Genomic DNA, 23,169 nt, shown 5'->3' on the forward strand with positions numbered 1-23,169 from the left:
ATGCACATCTTTTCATGTGTCTGTTACCCATCTGGATGTCTTCTTTGGAAAAATGTCTATTTATGTCTTCCCATTTTTAAGTGGATTAATCGTTTGGGGAGGGTGTTGAGTTTGATAAGCTCCTTATAGATTTTGGATACCAATCCTTTATCAGGTATGTCCTTTGCAAATATCTTCTCCCATTTCAAAGGTTGCCTTTTAGTTTTGAATATTGTTTCCTTTGTGTGCAGAAGCTTTTTATATGGATGAAGTCCCAATAGTTTATGTTTGATCTTGTTTCCCTTGTTTCTGGAGACATATCTAGTAAGAAGTTGTTACGGCCACTATCAAAGAGGTTACTGCCTGTGTTCTCCTCTAGGATTTTGATGATTTCCTGTCTCACATTTAGGTCTTTCATCCATTTTGAATTTAGTTTTGTGTATGGTGTAAGTAAGTGGTCCAGTTTCATTTTTCTGTGTGTTACTGTCTAGTTTTCCCAACACCTTTTTTAGACGAGACTGTCTTTTTTCCAATGGATATTCTTTCCTGCCTTGACAAAGAGTTGACCATATAGTTATGGGTCCATTTCTGGGTTTTCTATTCTGTTCCATTGATCTATATGTCTGTTTTTGTGTCAGTATCATACTGTCTTAATCACTACAGCTTTATAATGTACAAAGTCTGGAATAGTGATGCCTCCAGCTTTGCTTTGCTTTTTCAGGATTGTTTTGGCTATTTGGAGTATTTTGTAGTTTCATGCAAATTTTGGATTTTTCATTATAACTGTGAAAAATGCTGGTGGTATTTTGATAGGGATTGCATTAAGTGTGTGGATAGTTTTGAGTAGAATAGACATTTTAACAGTGTTTGTTCTTGCAATCCATGAGCATGGAATGTTTTTCCATTTCTTTGTGTCCTCTTCAATTTCTTTCATAAGTGTTTTATAAGTTTTTAGAGTACAGATCTTTTACCTTTGTGGTTAGGTTTATTCCTAGGTATCTTAGGGTTTTTGGTGCAATTGTAAATGGAATTGATTCCTTGATTTTTCTTTTTGCTTCTTCAATATTGGTGTATAGAAATGCAACAGATATCTGTACACTAACTTTGTGTCCTGAGACATTACTGAATTTGTGTGTCAGTTCTAGCAATTTTTTGATGGAGTCTTTTGGGTTTTCTACATAAAGTGTAATGTCATGCAAATAGTGATAATTGGACATCTTCCTTGCAAATTTGGATGCCTTTTATTTCTCCTTGTTGATTGATTGCTGAGGCTAGTACTTCCAGTACTATGTTAGATAACAGTGGTGAGAGTGGACATCCCTCTCTTGTTTCTGATTAGAGAGGAAAAGCTCTCAGTTTTTCCCCATTGAGGATGATAATAGCTGTGGGTCTTTCATATACGGCCTTTATGAGGTATGTCCCTTCTATCCCTACTTTGTTGAATGTTTATCATGAATGAATGAATGGATGCTGTACTTTGTCAGATGCTTTTTCTGCATCTATTATGAGAATCATATGGCTCTTTTATAATGTAGTATCATGTTGATTGATTTGTGAATATTAAATCACTCCTGCAACCTGGGAATAAATAGCAACTTGATCGGTGAATTCTTTTAATGTACTGTTGGATTCAATTTGCTAGTGTTTTGTTGACAATTTTTGCATCCGTGTTCATCAAGGATATTGGCTTGTCATTCTCCTTTTTAGTGGAGTCTTTGTCTAGTTTTGGAATCAAGGTAATTCTGGCCTCATGGAATGAGTTTGGAAGCTTTCATTCCATTTCTATTTTTTTAAATAGTTTTGAGAAGAGTAGGTATTTTTTTTAAAATTTTTTTTTTCAACGTTTATTTTTGGGACAGAGAGAGACAGAGCATGAACGGGGGAGGGGCAGAGAGAGAGGGAGACACAGAATCGGAAACAGGCTCCAGGCTCTGAGCCATCAGCCTAGAGCCTGACACAGGGCTCGAACCCACAGACCGCGAGATCGTGACCTGGCTGAAGTCGGACGCTTAACCGACTGCGCCACCCAGGCGCCCCGAGAAGGGTAGGTATTAACTTGTCTTTAAATATTTGGTAGAATTCCCCTGGGAAGCCATCTGGCTTACACTTTTGCTTACTGGAAGATTTTTGATTACTGATTCAATTTCTTTGATGGTATTGGTCTGTTCAAGTTTTCTCTTTCTTCATGTTTTCAGTTTTGGTAGTTTATATGTTTCTAGGAATTTGCCCATTTCTTCCAGATTGCCCAATTTGTTGGCTTACAATTTTTAATAATATTCTATTATAGTTTGTATTTCTGTGGTGTTGGTTATGATCTCTCCTCTCTCACATTTGGGTCCTTTCTCTTTTCTTTTTTGATAAGTCTGGCTAGGGGCTTATCAGTTTTGTTAATTCTTTCAAAGAATGAGCTCTTGGTTTCATTGATCTAGTGTTTCTTTTTTCTTTCTATATCATTTATTTCTGCTCTAGTCTCTATTATTTCCTCTCTTCTGATGGCTTTAGGCTTCACTTGCTCTTCTTTTTCAACTGCTTTATGCATAAAATTAGGTTGTGTATTTGAGTTATTTCTTGCTTCTTGAGGCAGGCCTATATTGCTACATACTTCCCTCTTATGACTGCTTTTGCTGTTTCACAAAGATTTTGGACTGTTGTGTTTTTTATTATTTTCTTCCATGTATTTTTTAAAATTTCTTCTTTAACTTCATAGTTGATCATTCTTTAGGAGGATGTTCTTTAACCTTCATGTGAGTGTGATCTTTCCAAATTTTTTCTTGTGATTGACTTCAGGTTTCATAGTATTGTGGTCTGAAAATATGCATGGTATGATCTCAATCTATTCGTGCTTGTTGAGGACTAATTTGTGACCAATGTGTGATATAATCTGGAGAATGTTCTGTGTGCACTCGAAAAGAATGTATGTTGTGCTGCTTTGTACTTGTCAAGGATGGATTTGTGACCTAGTATGTGATGTATTCCAGAGAATATCTCATGTGAATTTAAAAGAATATGTATTCTGCTGCTTAGGATAAAATGTTCTGAATATATCTGTTAAGTCCATCTGCTCTAGTGTGTCATTCAAGGCCATTGTTTCCTTGTTGATTTTCTGCTTAGATCTGTCCATTGAGGTAGTGTGGTGTTAAAGTCCCCTACTATTATTGTATTATTATCAATGAGTTCCTTGATGTTTGTTACTATTTTATATATTTGGGTGCTCTCAAGTTGGGGGCATAAATATTTACAACTGTTAGATCTTCCTGTTGGATAGACCCCTTTATTGTGGTGTGGTGCCCTTCTTCATCTCGTTACAGTCTTTGGCTTAAAATCTAGTTGTCGGATAGAAGTATGGCTACTCTGGTTTTCTTTTGGCGTCCATTAGCATGGTGGTTGGTTCTCCATCTCCTCACTTTCAATATGTAAATGTTTTTAGATCTAAAATGAGTCTCTAGTAGGTAGCATATAGATGGGTCTTATTTCTTTTATTCATTCTGACACCCTATGTCTTTTGATTAGAGCATTTAGTCTATTTACATTCAGAGTGATTATTGATAGATATAAATTAAAAAAAATTTTTTTGAGAGAGAGAGAGAGAGAGATTGAGAGAGAGAGCAATCAGGGGAGGGGCAGAAAGAGAGGGAGAATGAGAATCCTGAGCAGGCTCCATACTGTCAGTGCAGAGCCCGATGCAGGGGTTGATCTCTGTCATATCATGACCTGAGCTGAAATTAAGACTCAGATGCTCAACTGACTGAGCCACCCAAGTGCCCCTGATAGACATGAATTTAGTGCCATTGTATTACCTGTGAAGTCATTGTTTCTGGTGATATTCTCTGTTCTTTTCTAGTCTTTGTTGCTTTTGTGACCACCAAACTGCTGGTTTAGTTAACTAAACTCCTTTAGTTTTTGTTTGTCTGGGAAACTCTTTATCTCTCCTTCTATCCTGAATGACAGCCTTGCTGGCTAGAGTATTCTTGGCTGCATATTTTTCTCAGTCAGTAAGTTCAATATATCACGCCACTCCCTATTGGCCTGCCAACTTCCTATGGAATGATCTGCTAACCTTATTTGTCTTCCCTTGTAACTTAGGGGCATCTTTTGTCTTGCTGCCTTTAAGATTTTTTTTCTTTATCACTATATTTTGCAAATTTAACTGCAATATGTCTAGGTGTTGGCCTGATTTTGTTGATTTTTATGGGAGTTCTCTGTTCCTCCTGGATTTGGATGTCTGTTTCCTTCTCTAGATTAGAGAAGCTATAATTTCCTCAAGTAAGCCTTCTGCCCCCTTTCCCTCTCTTCTTCTGAGACTCCTATGATATGAATGTTGTTAGGCTTTATGGAGTTAGTGAATTCCCTGAGTCTACATTTGTAATCCAGTATTGTTCTTTCTTCTTTTCAGTTTCATTATTTCCATAATTGTTTTCTATGTCACTTATTCACTTCTCTGCTTCTTTCATCTTTGTGATCATTATATCCAGTTGGTTTCAAATCTCAGTTATTGCATTTTTCATTTTAGCCTGACTAGTTTTTAGGTCTTTATCTCTGTGATAAGGGGTTCCTAGGTATATTCTATGCTTTTTCCACGCCCAGCTAGTATACTTATGATTGTTGCTTTAAATTCTGGACTGGGCATATTATTTATTTTGTTTCAATTGGATTCCTGACAGTGACCTTTTCTTGTTCATTCTTTTGGGATGAATTCCTCTATCTTGGCATTTTGTCTATATCTCTGTCTTCTTCTGTATGTTAGGAAACCCTGTTAGGTTTCCTGCTCCTGAGAGCAATGGGTTTATGAAGAAGAAGTCATATAATGCCTAAGGCCTGATGCTTCCAGAAGTGTCTCTGGTGTATGTTGTGTGCACTATGTACTGTGTTGACTGCTCTTTACCTCAGGTCGATCTTCTGCAGTTTTTCTTTCCCTGCAGTGGGGAGTGTTTGAACCTTGGCCAAAGTGTGATGAGTTTTAACTAGGCGTGCTGTGGTCTGCTTGTTAAGACCTGATCTGTTTCTACCAGGGCTGAAGCTTTGCAGAACTCTGTGGTCAGTAGACATGGTATATGTGGGTGTTTGTGCTGATATTCTGGGATATTTTGCTGCTTCTCAGGCACACTTGTCCAAGAAAAGCAGCATACTTGTCCAAGAAAAGCAGCACCTGCTGCACCGTGGGGGCCAGGGCTTGGTGTAAGCAGGTTAGGCAGTCAGTGTTGGCCCTGTACTACTTACTGAGGTTAGTTTATGCTGAGAAATGATGCCTGGAGAGGCAATACCACCTCTCCCAGTTGCACTCCAAGAAGGAGGAACTGTCTATCCCAGTGCATCCCAGGGGATCCTTAGGTCTCACCATCTGCTCCCAGGCTATCTTCCCCCCTCCTTCACAGGAGCACAGCCCCACCCACTGGACTCCACACCAGCCACAGTGCTAACCTCTAAAACTCCAGTCTTTGAGCCTTGCTACTTGCAAAACTCACAAAAATCACCCCTTCTGATTTGGCCAGTAATTGCTCTGGAGAAGTGTTTTCCTTATGTGGTCCCCTATGCATTTCTCTCCCTTTCTCTTTTTCTCTTTTTGGCCTTTCTCTGTGACCAGGACTCTCTCCCCTCCACAGCACCCACAGTCCATTTCTTCCCCAAATCACGTCTCCACACCTCCTACTTTCCACAATGTGACCTCTTCTCTCCCCCTAGTTGTGTGGTTTACTCTGTCAGTCCGCAGATCTATTTCTTGGTTATTCATAATGATTTGATATTTATCTAGCTGTGATCAAGGGATGGGGCAAGCCCAGCATCCTCCTACTACCCTGCCATCTTAGCTCCTCTCCCTCCTGGATTTCTCTTAATGCCTTTTATTTTCTCCTTACATTTTTCATCTCATTTTATTCTGTATTCTAGGAGAGTTCCTCAAATGTTTTTTAGTTATTTTGTTATTTTTTTAAATTTGGTAATCATATTTTAAAAATTTTTTTCTCTTCAAGTAATTTAGTTTACTATGACTTTATTGTAATGACTTTTGAAATATTTGCTTGTCAGAAAACATCATTGGTTTGTTCTGATAATATTTAGCATTTGTTGTCTTGAAGCAAATATATACCTTGTGATTTGTCAATTTAAACATTAAAGTAGCATTGATAATAGGAAAGTTATTTTAAAATTTCTAAAAACAAAAAAATGCATGTTTATGATAAAAACAGTTTTTTAATATATACAGTTTTGCTAGTGAATGGATCTATGGAGCTCTGCATTCTGTCATGCTAGAAGTCTGTCAGTCCATTTCTCATTACATTTTATTTTTAAATTTTATTTTAATGTCAGTATAGTTAGTATACAATGTTTTAGTATACAGTGTAGTGATTCAACAATTGTATTCATTATTGTGTTCACGATGATAAGTGTGATTTTTAATCCCCTTTACCTATTTTACCCTTCCCCACCCCACCCCCTTACCTACCCTCTGGTTACCATCAGTTTATTCTGTATAATTAAGAGTCTGTTTTTGCATTTTCCCTTTTTCCTTTGTTCAATTGTTTTGTTTTTTAAATTGCACATATGAGTGAAATATTATATAATATCTGCCTTTCTTTGACTCGTATCACTTAGCATTATACCATCTAGACCCATTAATGTCATTGCAACTGGCAAGATTTCATTCTTTTTTATTCTTTCATTCTTTTTTATGGCTGAGTAATATTCCATTGTGTGTGTGTGTGTGTGTGTGTGTGTGTGTGTGTGTATGCCATTGTGTATGTATTTATGTCTGTGTTTGCGTGTGTGTGTGTGTGTGTGTGTGTGTGTGTGTGTACATGGTATGTATGATCCCACTGGGCTGTTTCCAGATCTTGACTATTATAAATAATGCTTCAGTTAACACAGGGGTATATATATCTTTTTGAATTAGTGTTTTTCTATTATTTGCGTAAACACCCATTAGTGGAATTACTGGATCATATGGTAATCATATGGTATTTTGAATTTTTTGAGGAAACTCCATACTGTTTTCCTCAGTGGCCGCACTAGTACACATTCTCACCAACAGTACATAAGGGTTCCCTTTTCTGCACATCTTGCTCAACACTGTTTTTTTTTTCTTATGTTTTTGATTTTAGTCATTCTGACAGGTGTGAGGTGATATCTCATTGTAGTTTTGATTTGCATTTTCCTGATGATAAGCAGTGTTGGGCATCCTTTTATGTGTCTGTTGACCATCTGTATGTCTTCAGAGATATGTCTGTTCATGCCTTCTGCCCTTTAAAAAATTTTTTTAACATTTATTCATTTTTGAGAGACCGAGAGAGAGTGTGAATTGAGGGGGGCAGTAGCGGAGGGGCAGAAAGAGGGAGGCACAGAATCCCAAGCAGGTTCCAGGCTCTGAGCTGTCAGCACAGAGCCCAATATGGGGCTCGAACTCACAAACCATGAGATCATAATCTGAGCTGAAGTTGGACTCTCAACCAACTGAACCACTCAGGTGCCCCTCTTCTGACTATTTTTTAATTGGATTATTTGTCTTCTGAGTGTTGAGTTGTATAAGATCATTATATATTTTGTATGCTAATCTTTTATTAGATAATGTCATTTGTAAATATCTTCTCCCATTCAGTAGGATGTCTTAGTTTTGTTGATTGTTTCCTTTGGTGTGCATAAGGTTTTTATTTGGATGTAGTCCTCGTAGTTTATTTTTGCTTTTGTTTCCCTTGCCTCAGAAGACATATCTAGAAAAATGTTGCTACAGCCAACGTCAGAGAAATTACTGCATTTGTTCACTTCTAGGATTTTTATGATTTTGGGTCTTACATTTAGATTCTTAATCCATTTTGAGTTTATTTTTGTGTATGGAGTAAACCAGTGGTCTGGTTTTGTTCTAGTGCATTTAGCTGTCCTGTTCTCCCAACACCATTTGCTAAAGAGACTTTTTCCATTGTACATTCTTGCCTCCATTTCCAAAGATTATTTGACCGTATAATCACAGGTTTATTTCTGGGGTCTCTATTCTGTTCTATTGATCTATGTGTCTATTTTTGTGCCAGTCCCATAATGTTTTGATTACTATAGTTTTAAAAAAATGTTTATGTATTTTGAGAGAGACAAAGAGCATGTGCAGGGGAGGGGCAGATAGAGAGGGAAAGAGGGAATCCCAAGCAGGCTTTGCACTGTCAGCACAGAGGCTGACACAGGACTTGATCTCACAAACTGAGATCATGACGTAAGCCAAAATTGAGAGTTGGATACTAAACCGACTGAGCCTCCCAGGTGCCCCTGATTACTATAGCTTTGTAGTATATCTTGAAATCTGGGATACCTCCAGTTTTGTCCTTTTTAAAGATCACTTTGGCTATTTGGGGTGTTTTGTGGTTCCATATGATTTTAGGAATGTTTGTTCCAGTTCTGTGAAAAATGCTGTTGATCATTTGATCAGGAATGCATTAAGTGTGTAGATCGCTTTGGGTAGTTTGGACATTTTAACAATATTCATTCTCCCAATCCATGAGCATGGAATATCTTTCCATTTATTTGTGTCATCTTCAATTTCTTTCATCAGTGTTTTATAATTTTCAGAGTACAGGTCTTTCACCTACTTCATTATGTTTATTGCTAGGTATTATTTTTGGCACAATGGTAAATGAGATTGTTTCCTTAATTTCTATTTCTGCCATTTCATCATTCATGTACAGAAATGCAACAAAATCTGTATATTGATTTTGTATCCTGCAACTTTACTGAATTCATTAGTTCAGTGAATGAATTCATTTATTCATTTCTGGTATTTTTTTGGTGGAGTCCTTAGGGTTTTCTATAGATTGTATCATATTATCTGCAAATAGTGAAACTTTTACTTCTTCCTTATCAATTTGGATGGCTTACATTTCTTTTTTCTTATCTGATTGCTGTGTTAAGACTGTGTAGTATTTTGAATAAAAGTGGTGAGAGTGGACATTCTTGTTTTGCTCCTGATTCTTAGGGGAAAAGCTCAGTTTTTCAGCATTAAACATAATATTAGCTGTGGGCTTTTCATTTAGGGTCTTTATTATGTTGAGGTATGTTCACTCTAAACCTTTTTGAGGGTTTTTATCACGAATGGTTGTTGTACTTTGTCTAATGCTTTTTCTGCATCTATTGAAATGATCATATGGTTTTTAACCTTTATCTTGTTTGTGTAATGTGTAATGTTGATTAATTTGCAAATATTGGACCGCCTTTGTATCCCAGGAAAAAAAAAACCCACTTTGTTGTGGTGAATGATTTTTTTAATGTATTGTTGGATTCCTTTTGCTAGTATTTTGTTGAGGATTTTTGTATCTGTCTTCATCAGAGGTATTGACCCATAGTTCTCTCTTTTTTTAATGTTTATTTTTGAGAGAGAGAGAGAGAGAGAGAGAAAGTGAGGGAGAGAGAGAGAGAGAGAGAGAGAGAGAGAGAGAGAGAATCCCAAGCAGGCTGTGCATTGTAAGTAGAAAGTCCAACATGGGACTCAAACTCATGAACTGTGAGATCATGACCTGAGCCAAAGTCAAAAGTTGGATGCTTAATTTTCTGAGCCACCCAAGCTTCCCCATAGTTCTCTTTTTTTTATAGTGTCCTTGCTGTTTTGGTTTCAGGGTAATGCTAGCCTCATAGACTAAATTTGGAAGATTTTCTTCCTTTTCTATTTTTTTTTAATAGTTTGAGAAGAACAAGTGTTAACCATTCTTTACATGTTTGGTAGAATTCACCTGTGAAGCTATCTGGTCCTGGACTTTTGCTTTTTTGGAGTTTTTTGAATACTTATTCAAGTTCATTGCTGATAATTAGTCTATTGATATTTTCTATTTGTTCTGGATTCAGTTTTAGGAAATTATAGGTTTCTAGGAATTTATCCAATTCTTTGAGGTTGTCCAATTTGTTGATATATATTTTTTCATAATATTCTCTTGTAATGCTTTATACTTCTGTGATATCAGTTATTTCACCTCTTTCATTTCTGATTTTCTTTGATTCCTCGCTCACACATGTGCTCTCACTCTTGCTCTCTCTGAGTCTGGCTAAAATTTATAAATTTTGTTGATCTTTTCAAAGAGCCAGCTTCTGATTTCATTGATCTGTTCAAATTTTTTTTAACTTTCTATTTCATTTATTTATGCTCTAATCTTTATTCTTTTTATTTTCCTTCTACTGTTTTTTTTTTCTAGCTCCTTTAGGTATAAGGTTTGGTTGCTTATTTAAGATTTTTCTTGCTTTTTGATGTCGTCCTGTATTGCTATAAACTTCCCTCCTAGAACAGCTTTTGCTGGATCCCAAAGATTTTGAACCATTGTGTTTTCACTTTCATTTGTCTCCTCTTTGATTTCTTGGTTGACCCATTCATTGTTTAGTAGTATGTTATTTAGCCTCCATGAATTTGTGTTCTTTTCAGATTTTTTCTTGTGGTTGATTTCTAGTTCATAGCATTGTGGTCAGAAAAGATGCATGGCATGACTTACTTCTTTTTGAATTTGTTGAGGCTTGTTTTGTGGACTAATATGTGATCTATTCCGGAGAATGTTCCATGTGCACTTCAAAAGAATGTGTTTCTGCTATTTTAAGATAGAATGTTCTGATACATCTTTTAGATTCACCTGGTCCCATTTGTCATTCAAAGCCACTGTCTCCTTATTGATTTTGTTTGGATAATCTATCCATTGATGTAAGTGAGGTGTTAAAGTCTCCTACCATTATTGTGTTACTATTGATCATTTCCTTTATATTTGTTATTAGCTGTTTTATGTATTTGGGTTCTTTTGTGTTGGGTGCATAAATATTTACAATTGTAATATCTTCTTAGATGGTTCCCTTTATCATTATCTACTGACCTTCTTTGACTCTTTTTACAGTCTTTGTTAGAAAGTTTATTTTGTCAGATATAAGTATTGCTACCCTGGTTTTCTTTTCACTTCCATTTTCCTGATAATTGCTTTTTTATCCTTCATTTTCAATCTGCATCTGTCATTAGGTCTGAAATGAGTGTCCTATAGGCAGCATATGGATGGGTCTTGTTTTTTTATCCATTCTATCACACAGTGTCTTTTGATTGGAGTGTTTAGTCCATTTATATTCAAAGTAATTATTGATAGGTATGTATTGCCATTTTCCTATTATTTTATGGGAGAGGAGGGTGTGTAGCTCTTCTTTGTTCCTTATCTTGCTCTCCTCTCTCACAGTTTGTTAGCTTTCTTTAGATGATTGGCTTGGATTCCTTTCTCCTTATTTTTGCATATTTGTTGCTAGTTTTTGATTTCTGGTTACCATTAGGTTTGTGTATAACATCTTTTTTTAAAGTTTATTCATTTTAAGGGAAAGAGAGAGTGTGTGCCAACAGGAGAGTGGTGGGGTGGGGTACAGAGAGAAAATGCCAAACAGGCTCCATTGATAGTGCAGAGCCTGATGCAGGCTTGAAATCCTGAACCATGAGATCATGACCTGAGCCAAAATCAAGAGTCCAACATCTAACCAACTGAGCCACCCAGGTGCCTCTGCATATAATATCTTATCCTTCTAACAGTCTGTACTAAGTTGATGGTCACTTAAATGTATACCCATTCTTTCCTCCTCTCCTCCCCATGTTTTAGGTGTATGATGTGATACTTTAAATCCTTTCATTTTGTGAATCCTTTGACTGATTTTTATAGATGTACTTAATTTTACTGCTTTTGTGCTTCCTACATTTTTTATTCCTGCTTATGGTCTTTTCTTTCCACTCAAAGAGTCCCCTTTAACATTTCTTGTAGGGCTGGTTTAAATGAAAGACTGAGTTCCATTAACTTTTGTTTATCTGGGAAACTCTTTATCTCTCCTTGTATTCTGAATGATAGCCTTGTTGGATGGAGATTTTTTCTTTTAGTACTTTGAATATATCATGCCACACCCTTCTGCCTTGCAAAGTTTCTGCTGAAAAAAATCAGCTGATAGCCTTCTTGTGTCCCTTGTATGCAACTGTTTTATTTTCTTTTGCTACTTTTAAAATTCTCTCTTTCTCACTAGTTTTATTACCAATTTAATTGCTGTGTGCCTTGATGTGGACCTTCCTGGATTGATTTTGTTGAGAGCTTTCTGTGCCTCTAAGATCTGGATTTCTAGTTCCTTCCCAGATTTGGGAAGTTTTCAGCTACTATTTCCTCAAATTTTCTCCCCCCTTTGTTCTCTCTTCTCTTTCTGGCATCTGCATAATTCAAATGTTAGTACACTTGATGGTGTCATTGAGGTCCTTCAGTCTATTTTCATTTTGTATTATTATTTTTTTTTTTAATTTTATTATTTTTTTGTTTCTCCTCTTCAGCTTGATTGCTTTCCATTACTCTGTCCTTGGGATCACTGATCTGTTTCTCTGCTTCCTCTAGTCTACTATTCATTACATCTAGTGTATTTTTAATTTTCGTTATTGTTTCTTCATCTCTGATTGTTTCTTTTTAATGTTTTCTATCCCTTTGTTGAGGGTCTCACTGAAGTCCTCCATTCCTTTCTCAAGTCCATTGAGTATTTTTGTGACTATAAATTTAAATTCTCTATCAGGCATATCTATTACTTACCTCCTTTACACTTAGCTCTCTTGCTGTGATTTTGTCCTGTTCTTTTATTTAGGACAAACTCCTCTGTCTCCTCATTTTGTGTAACACTCTATGTCTGTTTCTGTGTGTTAGGAGTCTCTGCTATGTCTTCTTCTCTTGAAAGTAATGGCTGTATGAAGAAGAGGTCCTATAGTGGCCTGTACTACAATGTCGCCTGTTCACCAGAATCTGGCACCTTAGGAATGTCTCTTATGTATGTTGCGTGTACCCTACTCTTGTGGCTGTGCTGCATTTGCCTTTAATTGAGTCATCCACAGTGGCTCTTTCCTTTTTTGGGGCAGTGTTTGGTCCCTATATTAATGGGCCAGTTTGTGGCCTACTTGCACTTGAGTTGAGTCAGACCAAGTATTTGCTAAAGATATCCATGGGATAAGGTATCCATGGGATAAGGTGAGCTTGGGGTCCTCCTCCTCTTCCATCTTCCTCATATTTTTAATCTTTAAAAACCATCTTATTCTCTAATTATTCCTTTGTAATGAAATAGTGTTTTTATTTTATAGACAATCTGCTTGAATTATTTTGAAAATACTGGATTTTTTTTAATGTCCATCCTATACCCTAAATTATTTGATTTCATCCAGCATCAGTTTTTGTTTACTTCAGTCTTTTTCTTTCATATTCTGATTTCTCCTTACTTTTCTGATTCTACTTGATCATCCAATATTACTAAAGAAAGACCTAAGTTGCTTGTGTGAATTCATTCCATGGCTACATTAGTAGGTCAGTTTTCCTGGGAGACCTCTGTCCTATTTAGGGTGAGGGGGCCATGTTTGCTTTCTGATTTCACTACAGCATAAAATGATGGGAAGCTGGCTGTCAGGCATAGGCTTTCAAAATGCCAGAATATGAAGGCTTGTAGGCTGGGGCACCAAATCCCATACAAGTCCTTGCTAACCCCAGAAGGTTCCACAAAAGAGGCCTCGGTTTTTGCCTATTTTTCCTGGACATTGGAATTCCAAGTGCAGGGGTATGGGAGAAGCAGAAAGGTGATGATTTGCATTGTAAATCTGTATATAAACCTTCAATTAATCTTGTTTTCAGCCACATTTTTCACTGTCAATTCTGAATCCAATATCTTATGATTTCTTTTTTATTTTAAGTTTATTTATTTTGAGAGAAAACATGCATGTGAGCAGGGAGGGGCAGAGAAGAGAGAGGGAGAGGGAATCCCAAGCAGACTCTGTGCTGTCAGCACAGAGCCCAATGTGGGACTCAATCTCATGAACCAGGAGATCATGATCCAAGCTGAAATCAAGAGTCAGATACTTAACCTACTGAGCCACCCAAGTACCATCAGCATCTCATGATTTCTAACATGCAAATTGTATCCCATTCTTCTATGCCCTGGTGTGGTGCATTCATTACTCAACACACTCTCATATGTTTTCCTTCTTCCAAAAATTGTTGAACTCCTTTATGCAATTGTGAATAGATCCTGTTTTTCCTACCCTTAGCTTGCATGGTGAGGTTTATAACTTTTTAAATTTAATTTTATTAAAATTTTTTTAATGTTTATCTATTTTTGAGAGAGAGAGAGAGAGAGAGAGAGAGAGAGAGAGAGAGAATGAGCAGAGGAGGGGCAGAGAGAGAGAGGAAGACACAGAACCAAAGGAGGCTCCAGGCTCTGAACTGTTAGCACACAGCCCAATGTGGGGCTCGAACTGCCAAGTTCTAATATCATGACCTGAGCTGAAGTCGGACACTTAACCAATACCTGAGCCACCCAGGTGCCCTGAGGTTTATTACTTTTTAAAAATTTCATTCTTTTATTTCTATGAGTCTCAGGAAATAGGAGAGATAGGCTTAAGTGCATGGTATATCCTCTTGAATTAGTAGTTTTCAGTTGATGATATTTTGTTGTTTTTTGGTGGAAATATAATTTAAGTTAAATAGTTACTTCCTCAGTCACTCCCACAGAATTGTTCAGCTGCAACCACCATCATCTACTCTGTACCTGAGGAATCTGAGGTTCACTGAAGTTTAAGGATATCAGATACACTGATAGAGTGACTATAGATTTGTGCTGGAAAACTAAGGAGGACTCTAAGATTAAATGACAATTACTTATTCTCGAATTGTTCTCATTCTACAACATTTAGTAAATATCTGGAATGGGCCAAGTACTAGGTTAAGTGTTGCCAAGATAGGGATATAAAGGTAAATAAGGTATAAACCTTACCCTTGACAATAGCATAATCTGGTGAGTAACTTGAGTTTATGTAGCATTTTGCAGTTTATAAATCAATTCTACCTATGGGAGACACTTGACACCTAGTGATTTACAATTCATAATTTTAACTATTCCCATGGAACTCCAGTGATCCATGACCTGCAATAATTGATTCATTTGCTTAGGTACAAATTTGAATCACATGTACCACAAGACTGTGGGTGGTAGGGTTGTTTGAGTGCTGAAAGAGCAAAGCTGGCTCTTAGGGAATCATGAAGTAGTCTTGTGAATACTGTGTATAAATTTATGGCCATATTCTTGAGTCATCTGAACTTGATAGGATTACAAACATGAAATTGGTTTATTTTTCCCCCATCATTGCCCTTAACAAAGTTCTTTCAAGTCTTTCTTCTTTGACATCTCGAGTAGATTCCATATCTTCCCAGGCCCTTACTATTGTTGTAGAGTTCAGTGTAGTCCAGTTTAATATTTGAATCTCATTTTTTCCAATCCCCTAGTTCAAGTTTGAACCCTGCAAGGGAACTGAGAAAGGAAGAGAGGGCCTGGTTTGCTGTCTTCCTTCTTTTCCCTCTCTTCTGGTTCTAGTTCTTTCTTTGTGTTGTGAGGGCTGGAAGGAGAAGGAGTGTCTGGCCACTGCCCTAGTCCTATGTGTTTGTTGCTACTACAGCTAAAACATAATTAACTAGCCATCAACACCCTCTTTAGGGGAAGCATCCAAAAATTGGCTCTCTCATGGTATACAAGGGGAAATTCTCTGGGAAAATCCTTACTAAATAGTCCTTTCATTTGAGAGATCAGCTTTGGCATGCCTGTATCCAAACCCTTTCAGCTCTATCCCTGGTGACTCACCTCCTGTCTCTTGATGGCAGATGAGGTATCACCAGGGAGGTGCAAGCCCATTTACTTGATTCCATATCCTCCTATAATAGGCTGCTTCAATGCTGCCCCCATTGGCTTTTTTTTTTTAACCCTCTTGTGGTCTCGTTGGGTCTCATTTCTCATTCCCACAATGGGCACAGAAGACTGATGAATAAGTCTGCCACAGAAGAGGTATACAGTTGGAAAATGACATGCTGATCTGCTCTTCCTACAGGTACCCTCAGTCTTTATGAGTGATTCTCAGAGCCCTCTGTAATTTGGAATTGAGAAAAAAACAATTCACAACTTCAATGAGGAGGAGATGGAAGATCCTCTAAATTGTGATCATTGTCTTACCAATACAACTATCTCTAGTCTGCTTCCCTACCCCCACCTTTTTGCTTACATAGACCAGGGCAGGAAGACTGTAGAAGTGATGCAGGAGTCTAGCCAGAAATTTTTGTGGAGAGCTTTCTTTATTCTTACCTTTGGGTCCTATTTGGTGATTCTGAGTCAGTAGGAAAAGTATTACTCAACACTCTGTTATACATTTCCTGCTATGAATGTAGTCACATTAATTAATTGGGGACTTGACAAGGTGTTGGGGACATTGAATGTTTAGGGCTGTGTTCTCTCAAGGTATGGCTTATAGACCACCTGTGTCTGAATCTGCTAGTGAGAAAAAGGAAAAAAATGTGAATTCCTAGGCCTCTTATGCTAATATTTGGGCTCTCAAAGGTAGAGAAGGGGTCAGGAATCACAATTTTCAACAGACACTCCCAAGATTTAGAGATACATACTAAAGTTGGACAACCACTTGTCATGAGTCCACAATATATTATTTTATCTCCTTTCAACACTTCTGTGAAGTAGGTAGGGCTGGTATTATCCTAATTATACAGATGAAATTGAGATTCAAAAGAGAACCATGAGTTGCCAAATGGCAGAGTAACCTGCTTCCTAAAATTAATGTATTGTGAATTTATCCATTAAACATTTTCTTCAACATTATTTTCTTTTTTTCTTTTTTTTTGTTTATTTATTTATTTTGAAGGGGGGAGACATGCAAGCCAGGGAGGAGGGGAGAGGGAGGGAAAGGGGGGAAGAGGGGGGAGAGGGGGGAGAGGGGGGGAGAGGGAGGAGAGGAAGGGAGAGGATCCCAAGCAGGCTCAGAGCCTGACACAGGGCTTGAAACCATGAACTGTAAGATCATGACTTGAGCCAAAATCAAAATTTGGCTTGACTGACTGAGCCACCCAGGCACCCCTCAACTTTATGTTCAATGACAATGTAATCTCCTTTGTGGATGTAGAATTCTTTATTTAATCAATCTGCTATTAATGCACAGTTTGATTATTTTAACTTTTTACTATTACAAAAAGGAGCTTTAAATGTTAGGCAGTTTAAAGGGGAGTTGGGAACTATATTGTAGCTGCCTAGAGAAAATGAAGCCAATTTTTAAAGGTCATTATATTAAAAGTATTTAGGATCTGAAATGATATGGCACATTCCATAGTCACTAAAACGATTATTTTATGTTGTTTTCTTAACAGAAACAAGACCATATTGTTTTACTTTAACTTATTCAGCTGTACCAGTCCCTCCGTGGTGATAAACCTACAGTGCCCTACCACACAGGTAAGACAAAAAATACCTTGAATGTTAGAAATTCCACCTGAATTCCATTTGAATTCTGTGTGTGTGTGGTTAATGATGAATTTATGGAAGGTGGGAAGACCTAAGCATGAGCTTGTGTTTACTCATATAAAATCAAAATGTAGCATCGCTAAGGAATCTCTTTGATTTTGTCCAACCACCTACCCCCAGAAGTGGTATTTTTTTCCAGACCAGTATTAGGAAGAGAAAAGCTAGCTACTATAACTAATAAACTCAAGTTTTTCAGTGACTTAACACAATAAAGTTTATTGTTGATCATATAACAGTTTAAGGCTAGTGTTTATGGTCAGTAGGCAACTCTTCTCTAGGCTTCTTTCATCTGGTGGCTCTGTCTTAAGTCCTTCTCATCATCTGTATCCACCTGCCAGAAGGAAATAGAAGATGAATAAAGCATCTCTGCTCTTAAAAGCCTTGGATTAGAAGTGTCACACATTGAAATTCTACTCATACAACATATATATTAGTTTTATATGTTCACACCTGCATGCAAGAAAGAAGGACTAAAGTAATGCAGTTAGGGGGTGAGGCACAGACTTCAGTGGGCATTTAGTTGTGTCTTCCATAGTCTGTCCATCTTTCCTCCAGAGAACCTTTCTTCTTTCCAAGGGAGACAACCCAGTGTCCCGTGTAGTACTGTCTTTAACCCAGAGTTCAGGATCTATGGGTGATACATTGTCTATCAGGTCTTTCCACTAAATGAACAGTGGGGAATGGAACTAGGAAAATTAGAATACAAACTCCCATTCAGAAAGGGAAGGGTGATAAACACATAGTGGTCTGTAGTGCATGGCACTGGAGAATGGTGCTTTATTTGACCTGGATTATATTTTCCATTTCATCCTATAAGTCCTTTACTCAACCAACTGTGGGGTTATTTCCTATCTGCTAGCTTCAGACCACATCACTACTGAGCATTGGAGATATCTGTGTGTGGGGGGGGATGCATAGAGTTCTAAAGCTCCCTTCATGTTGTGTAAATTCAGCAACTCAAAGATTATTTTAACAGTCAAAGGCCTTTTCAGGTTAGCTCATGAATTCTGTAGCAACACATCTGCCTCAAAAACGTAATAGGCTTTTAACCTATTTGCTGCTGCTTTGCTCCATGTGCCAGTAAACCATTGCCAAAGATCTTCCCTGATCTAGTTAGTAAATCTGTTTGCTTTTTTTCTTCCTCATGTCTCTCTCAGACTTTTAATCTCTTATTTACCACTGAGACTAAAGCCAACTTGAGATATTGACATCTTAGTTCTGTGACTACCTCTACCACAAGACTTTGTTTTCTACCATAGCCACCCACTCCCAAGGCCAAATCCTTGACCATGTCAGTACCAGTACTTGCCACCGTTGTAATATCAATTTCAGACATCCTACTGTCTGACCACCTCAATTCCTCTCACATTCCAACTCCAATAATTGTAACTCACCAGGACCTACAAACCCCTAATGCTAACCTCTTCACAGCATCCCTCAGTTCCCTCATGTTTTCATTTCTTTCTTTGTCTGACTTAGATTTCAAGGTCCCTCTTTAAATTCACTCCCATATAAAAACCCTCAATTTCTGTGCCCCCCTCCCACTTAGCTGTTCTTTCCTGGCAGAACTTCATCCCTACCTAAATGTGGCTCTCTGCCTATTATTCTATGCCTGAACTCAGGCAGCTGTGAGTTCTTGGAGAAAATACACATAACTGTCCTTTAGACTCAGAACTACTAACCTCAGTGTCCCTCAGTGCTGTCTCACAACTACACTACAGACCCCTTATCTGTTTTCTAGTCTTCTCTTATAGAAAACATTTCCATACCTTCTCTTCTTACCTCAGACGCCTAAGAACTCCTGCCCAATCTCCTTGTCAGCCTCTGACTTTGCTTCCTACTTCACTGAAAAAGTACAGGCATTCAGAAGACGACTTTTAAAAGCTCCTGCAGTAACATCCTCTTGCCTATCAAGTGTCATTTATGTTCATATATTTGTTCTGCTTTTCTTTGTCTCACTGTGTATGAACTGCCTGCCCTCCTAAAGTCAGCCTATCCATTTATGCATTATATCTCACCTGCTTTCATATACTCAAGCACATCATTGCAGAAATTTTGTGGTTTTTTTTTATTACCATTGTTCCTTCTCTACTAAATCATCTCCATCAATATACAAACATGCTGTTATTCCTTCTGTCTCAAAAAATTTTCTCCTTGATCCCACACCCCCTTCCAGATACTGCTCCATATCTCTGTACCTCTTTTTTGCAAGTCTTCAAAAGAGTAGTCTATATTCAGTGTGTCTAAATCCTTTCTTCTCATTCTCATTCAGGCTTTTACTCCTACTCTAATTGCCTCCAAATGATACCATTGACCTCCATATTATTAAACTAATGGCTAATTCTCATTCCACATGCATTTGATCAAACAGCATTGTTTATTCAAGCCCTCCTCCTTCAAACATTTTCCTGACTTGGCTTCCAGGGCACATTATTCTTCTTTGTTTCCTCCCAACTTTCTGGCTATTCCTTGTTAGTCTCCTTTGTTGGTTTTTCTTCATCTTTCCAACATCGTATAAACATTGGAGTTCTCTCCTATCACAAAACTTGGCCATTTTGAAAATCTACATTTACTCCCTTGGTGATCTCATTCACCAATTCTTTGTTTTTAACATCATCTGCGTGCTGACCTTGCTAGTTTACATGTCCAGAAAAGTCTGCTCTCTGAACTCCTGATCCTGATATGCAATCACCTGTGCAGTGTCTCTACATGGATATTTAGTTGACATCTCAAATTTAATATGTCCAAACTCAATTCCTAATCTCTGACTTCATCCTTAAATTTTTTCTCCAATCCCAACAATCGTCGCTGTTTCAGTTAAGGCCACCTCCAAATACCATGGTATCATCCTTGATTTTCTCTTTTCCTCTTACACTCATGTGTGAACAGTCAGCTAATTCTTCTGGTCTCCATTCAAAATATACCCTGGACCAAACTACTTTTTACTATCTCTTCCTTTTTTCAAAGAACCATGATCTCTTTAGATTAGTGCTATGACCTCCTGACTGGTCTCTCTGCCTCTATCCTTACCCCACTTTCAACCCCTTACAGTGTCTTTTCTACCCAGAAGCCAATGTGATCCTATTAAATATGTCACATTTATATCTCTCCTTTTTCAGTCCTCGTCCCCATAGCTTCTCAAGTTACTGAGATTAACAGTAAAGTCTTAACAATGGCCTTACAGGACCCTTCACTCTCTGTCCAACTCTCTGACTACATATGCTGTTACTATCCCTCTGCTCACTACACTCGGGCCATACAGCTAGTATGTTGTCTCTGAAGGATCCAGGAATGCTCCTGCCTCAGAGCCTTAGACTTTGCTGTTCTCCCTGCCTAGAGTACTCTTTCTCCAAATGACTATGGCTTGATCACTATTCTTCAAGACTCACATGTTACTTTTTTAGCAAGGCTTTCCTTGACTACCCATTTATTTATTTTTGGTTTATTTATTTATTTTGAGAAAGACAAAGCATGAGCAGGGGAGGGGCATAGAGGGAGAGAGAGAATCCCAATAAGGTTCTGTGCTGTCAGTGCAGAGCCTGACATGGGACTTGATCTTATGAACCATGAGATTATGACCTAAGCCGAAATCAAAAGTCCAAGAGTCAGACACTTAAACCAGCTGAGCCACCCAGGTGCCCCCTTGAGTTCCCATTTAAAACTGGAATCCCACTCAACTGCTTTTTATCCCCTAACTTCCTTTCTGGCTTTATTTGTCTCCATAGCACTTATTATCATCTTATAACAAACAATTTTACTTATTTGTTGTTATCATCTTCCCTCTACTAGAAGGTAAACAGCTTAAGGGCAAGTATTTTTATATTTTGTTCACTGCTGTGTCCCCAGTGCCTAGAACAGGCTCAGAGTAGGTGATCAATAAGTATTTGTTGAAGCAATAAATGAATGAATTAGTTAATATCTTTCTACTCCCAGTCTAGGAAATTTTCTATTATACACATCCATCATTTCCATGAGGAAACATACATACAAAAATATCCTATACATTATGCTTTTTTATGTACTCATGTATGTATGTTATTTATATTTAGGTACACTATAAATTATTTACTAGATCATGCTTTTTTCATAGTAAATGCAGTGCTTTAACCATCAGTATAACTCTCTTCTACTCACCAAATTCTTATTTGCATTAGAATATTAAACCTATATGAATTGAAGATATAAAAATAATGGTGAAGAACTACATTTAAAGTGCCTCTTTGTGATTACCCAAAGAGTCAGAATTGAGTCAGGATATATTTTAGCTGCCAATAATGGAGACTTGCTTTTAGTCTGCCAGACATTAGTGTATCTACTGACCCAAGCCATATTTTTATGCATTATGTTTTTTGTTAACTGCCAGCATGGTCCAGACATGTTTTGCAAGCATTTAAAGGACAGACTATGATCAATTAGGATACCCGACCTCAATGTGACCTTCATTTTTAGCTAATTATATGTTGATTGCTACTAATCAGCACCCTATTTGAAGTGAAAAAATTGGTCTGATAGATTGGGAGAGTAAAAAGCAGTAACTGTATTGTTTTTTAACAGCTCATTTGTGTCTGGGATGAAATTTGTTGTGATTCTCTTTAACAAACTACATTTTGCCATTTTAATTATTTTCTTGTATATGTTGCATACACAGCATTTTTAATATGTAGTATACATTGTATGTATGTATACTACATAATACAGAACTCATCATGGTCCCAACTCAGTAGTTCCTACTGTCATTTAGGCCTGTGAAAGCATTAGTACTTTCAGTGTTCATTTTAAAAATCCATTTAAATGTACCCAATGGGGGAACTAGTGAAGTTACCTTTCAAAGTCCTATAACTGTCAAAGTCTAAATGTCTGTAAAGTAGCTCCCAATTTGTTAACAGTTTGTTCAGCTCAGCTCCAATCAGAATGAAATTTTGACATTTGCATTGATAATAAGCTTAGCCTTCTTCTAAAAGATATGAGCATGCTGGATGCTTTGAACGTCCCTAAACAGTTCTTTGCCTTTTGTAGAAAGATACCTGTGAAACTTCAGTATTTCATCTAGAACTGTGTGAGTGTGTGTGAGAGAGACAGAGAGCCTATGTATGTATGAGGAACTGACAAAATGCATACAGAGACATGAATGTAGAGACAGGTTGTTTTGCCTTGTCAGAACGTCTAGAAGAGATTTAGACTGCTGCTACTACAAAACATTATTAACTGTGGGATTTGAGGTATCCATTTAGTTATTCACCTCCTACCTTAGCTGTGGGCCTGACACCAAAAATTTTTGTAGACACTAGAAACATGACCCAGCAGATAGCAAAGAGGTGTCAGCTCAGTGGCAGTGGATTGAGCTAGAATCTGGCCAGTCGGGTTACCAAAGCACAGCAGGGAGATGGAGCAAGTCAGAGCTGAGAAGGCTTTCATGAGGAGCAACTGGAGATGGAGGAGAGAACGAGGACCGCAACTTTCATGGTTAATAGGATCGTTGTTTTTTGTTTTTGTTTTTGTTTGTTTTAACTACAAGCAAAAACAAAGTCAACAGACTGCATCTTCTTGGATTCTGCTTTCTCTCTGGAGTTTCTAATTGGATTTCAGTCATTCCACATCAGCTCTGTGGACTACTAGCACAGTGATCTGGTTTGGCATTAATAGGCCCCCTAACTAAGTTCATTAATGTAAAATGATTGCATTGGTAACCTCTCTGTCCACAGTTGACAGAGTGTTGGTTAAATGACTATGATAATGATTGCCTGCCACACAGCCCTAATTTTGTTGGTTTCTTATGGTAATAAATACTCCTGTTTTGAGAACTGTTGTTGATAATTCACTGTCACTGATAGTAATTAGTGGAATAAGTTATCAATATCTGGAGCATTT

The 23,169-nt window shown here is 37.5% G+C and overlaps 1 protein-coding gene across 1 annotated transcript in view; it reads left to right on the forward strand.

Moving 5' to 3' along the window:
* SLC44A5 (solute carrier family 44 member 5) overlaps positions 1-23,169 on the forward strand; it is a 174,396-nt gene that overhangs the window by 98,185 nt on the left and 53,042 nt on the right. Inside the window, exon 5 of the mRNA XM_047082343.1 lies at positions 17,148-17,232. Within this exon, the coding sequence (XP_046938299.1) occupies positions 17,148-17,232 (85 nt within the window). The remainder of the gene's footprint in view (positions 1-17,147; positions 17,233-23,169) is intronic.

The sequence above is a fragment of the Lynx rufus genome, unplaced genomic scaffold (genome assembly GCF_022079265.1).
Source record: "Lynx rufus isolate CCGP_SWC_20201006 ecotype Redwood Valley unplaced genomic scaffold, mLynRuf1.p SCAF_2, whole genome shotgun sequence".
NCBI classification, from domain to species: Eukaryota; Metazoa; Chordata; class Mammalia; order Carnivora; family Felidae; genus Lynx; species Lynx rufus.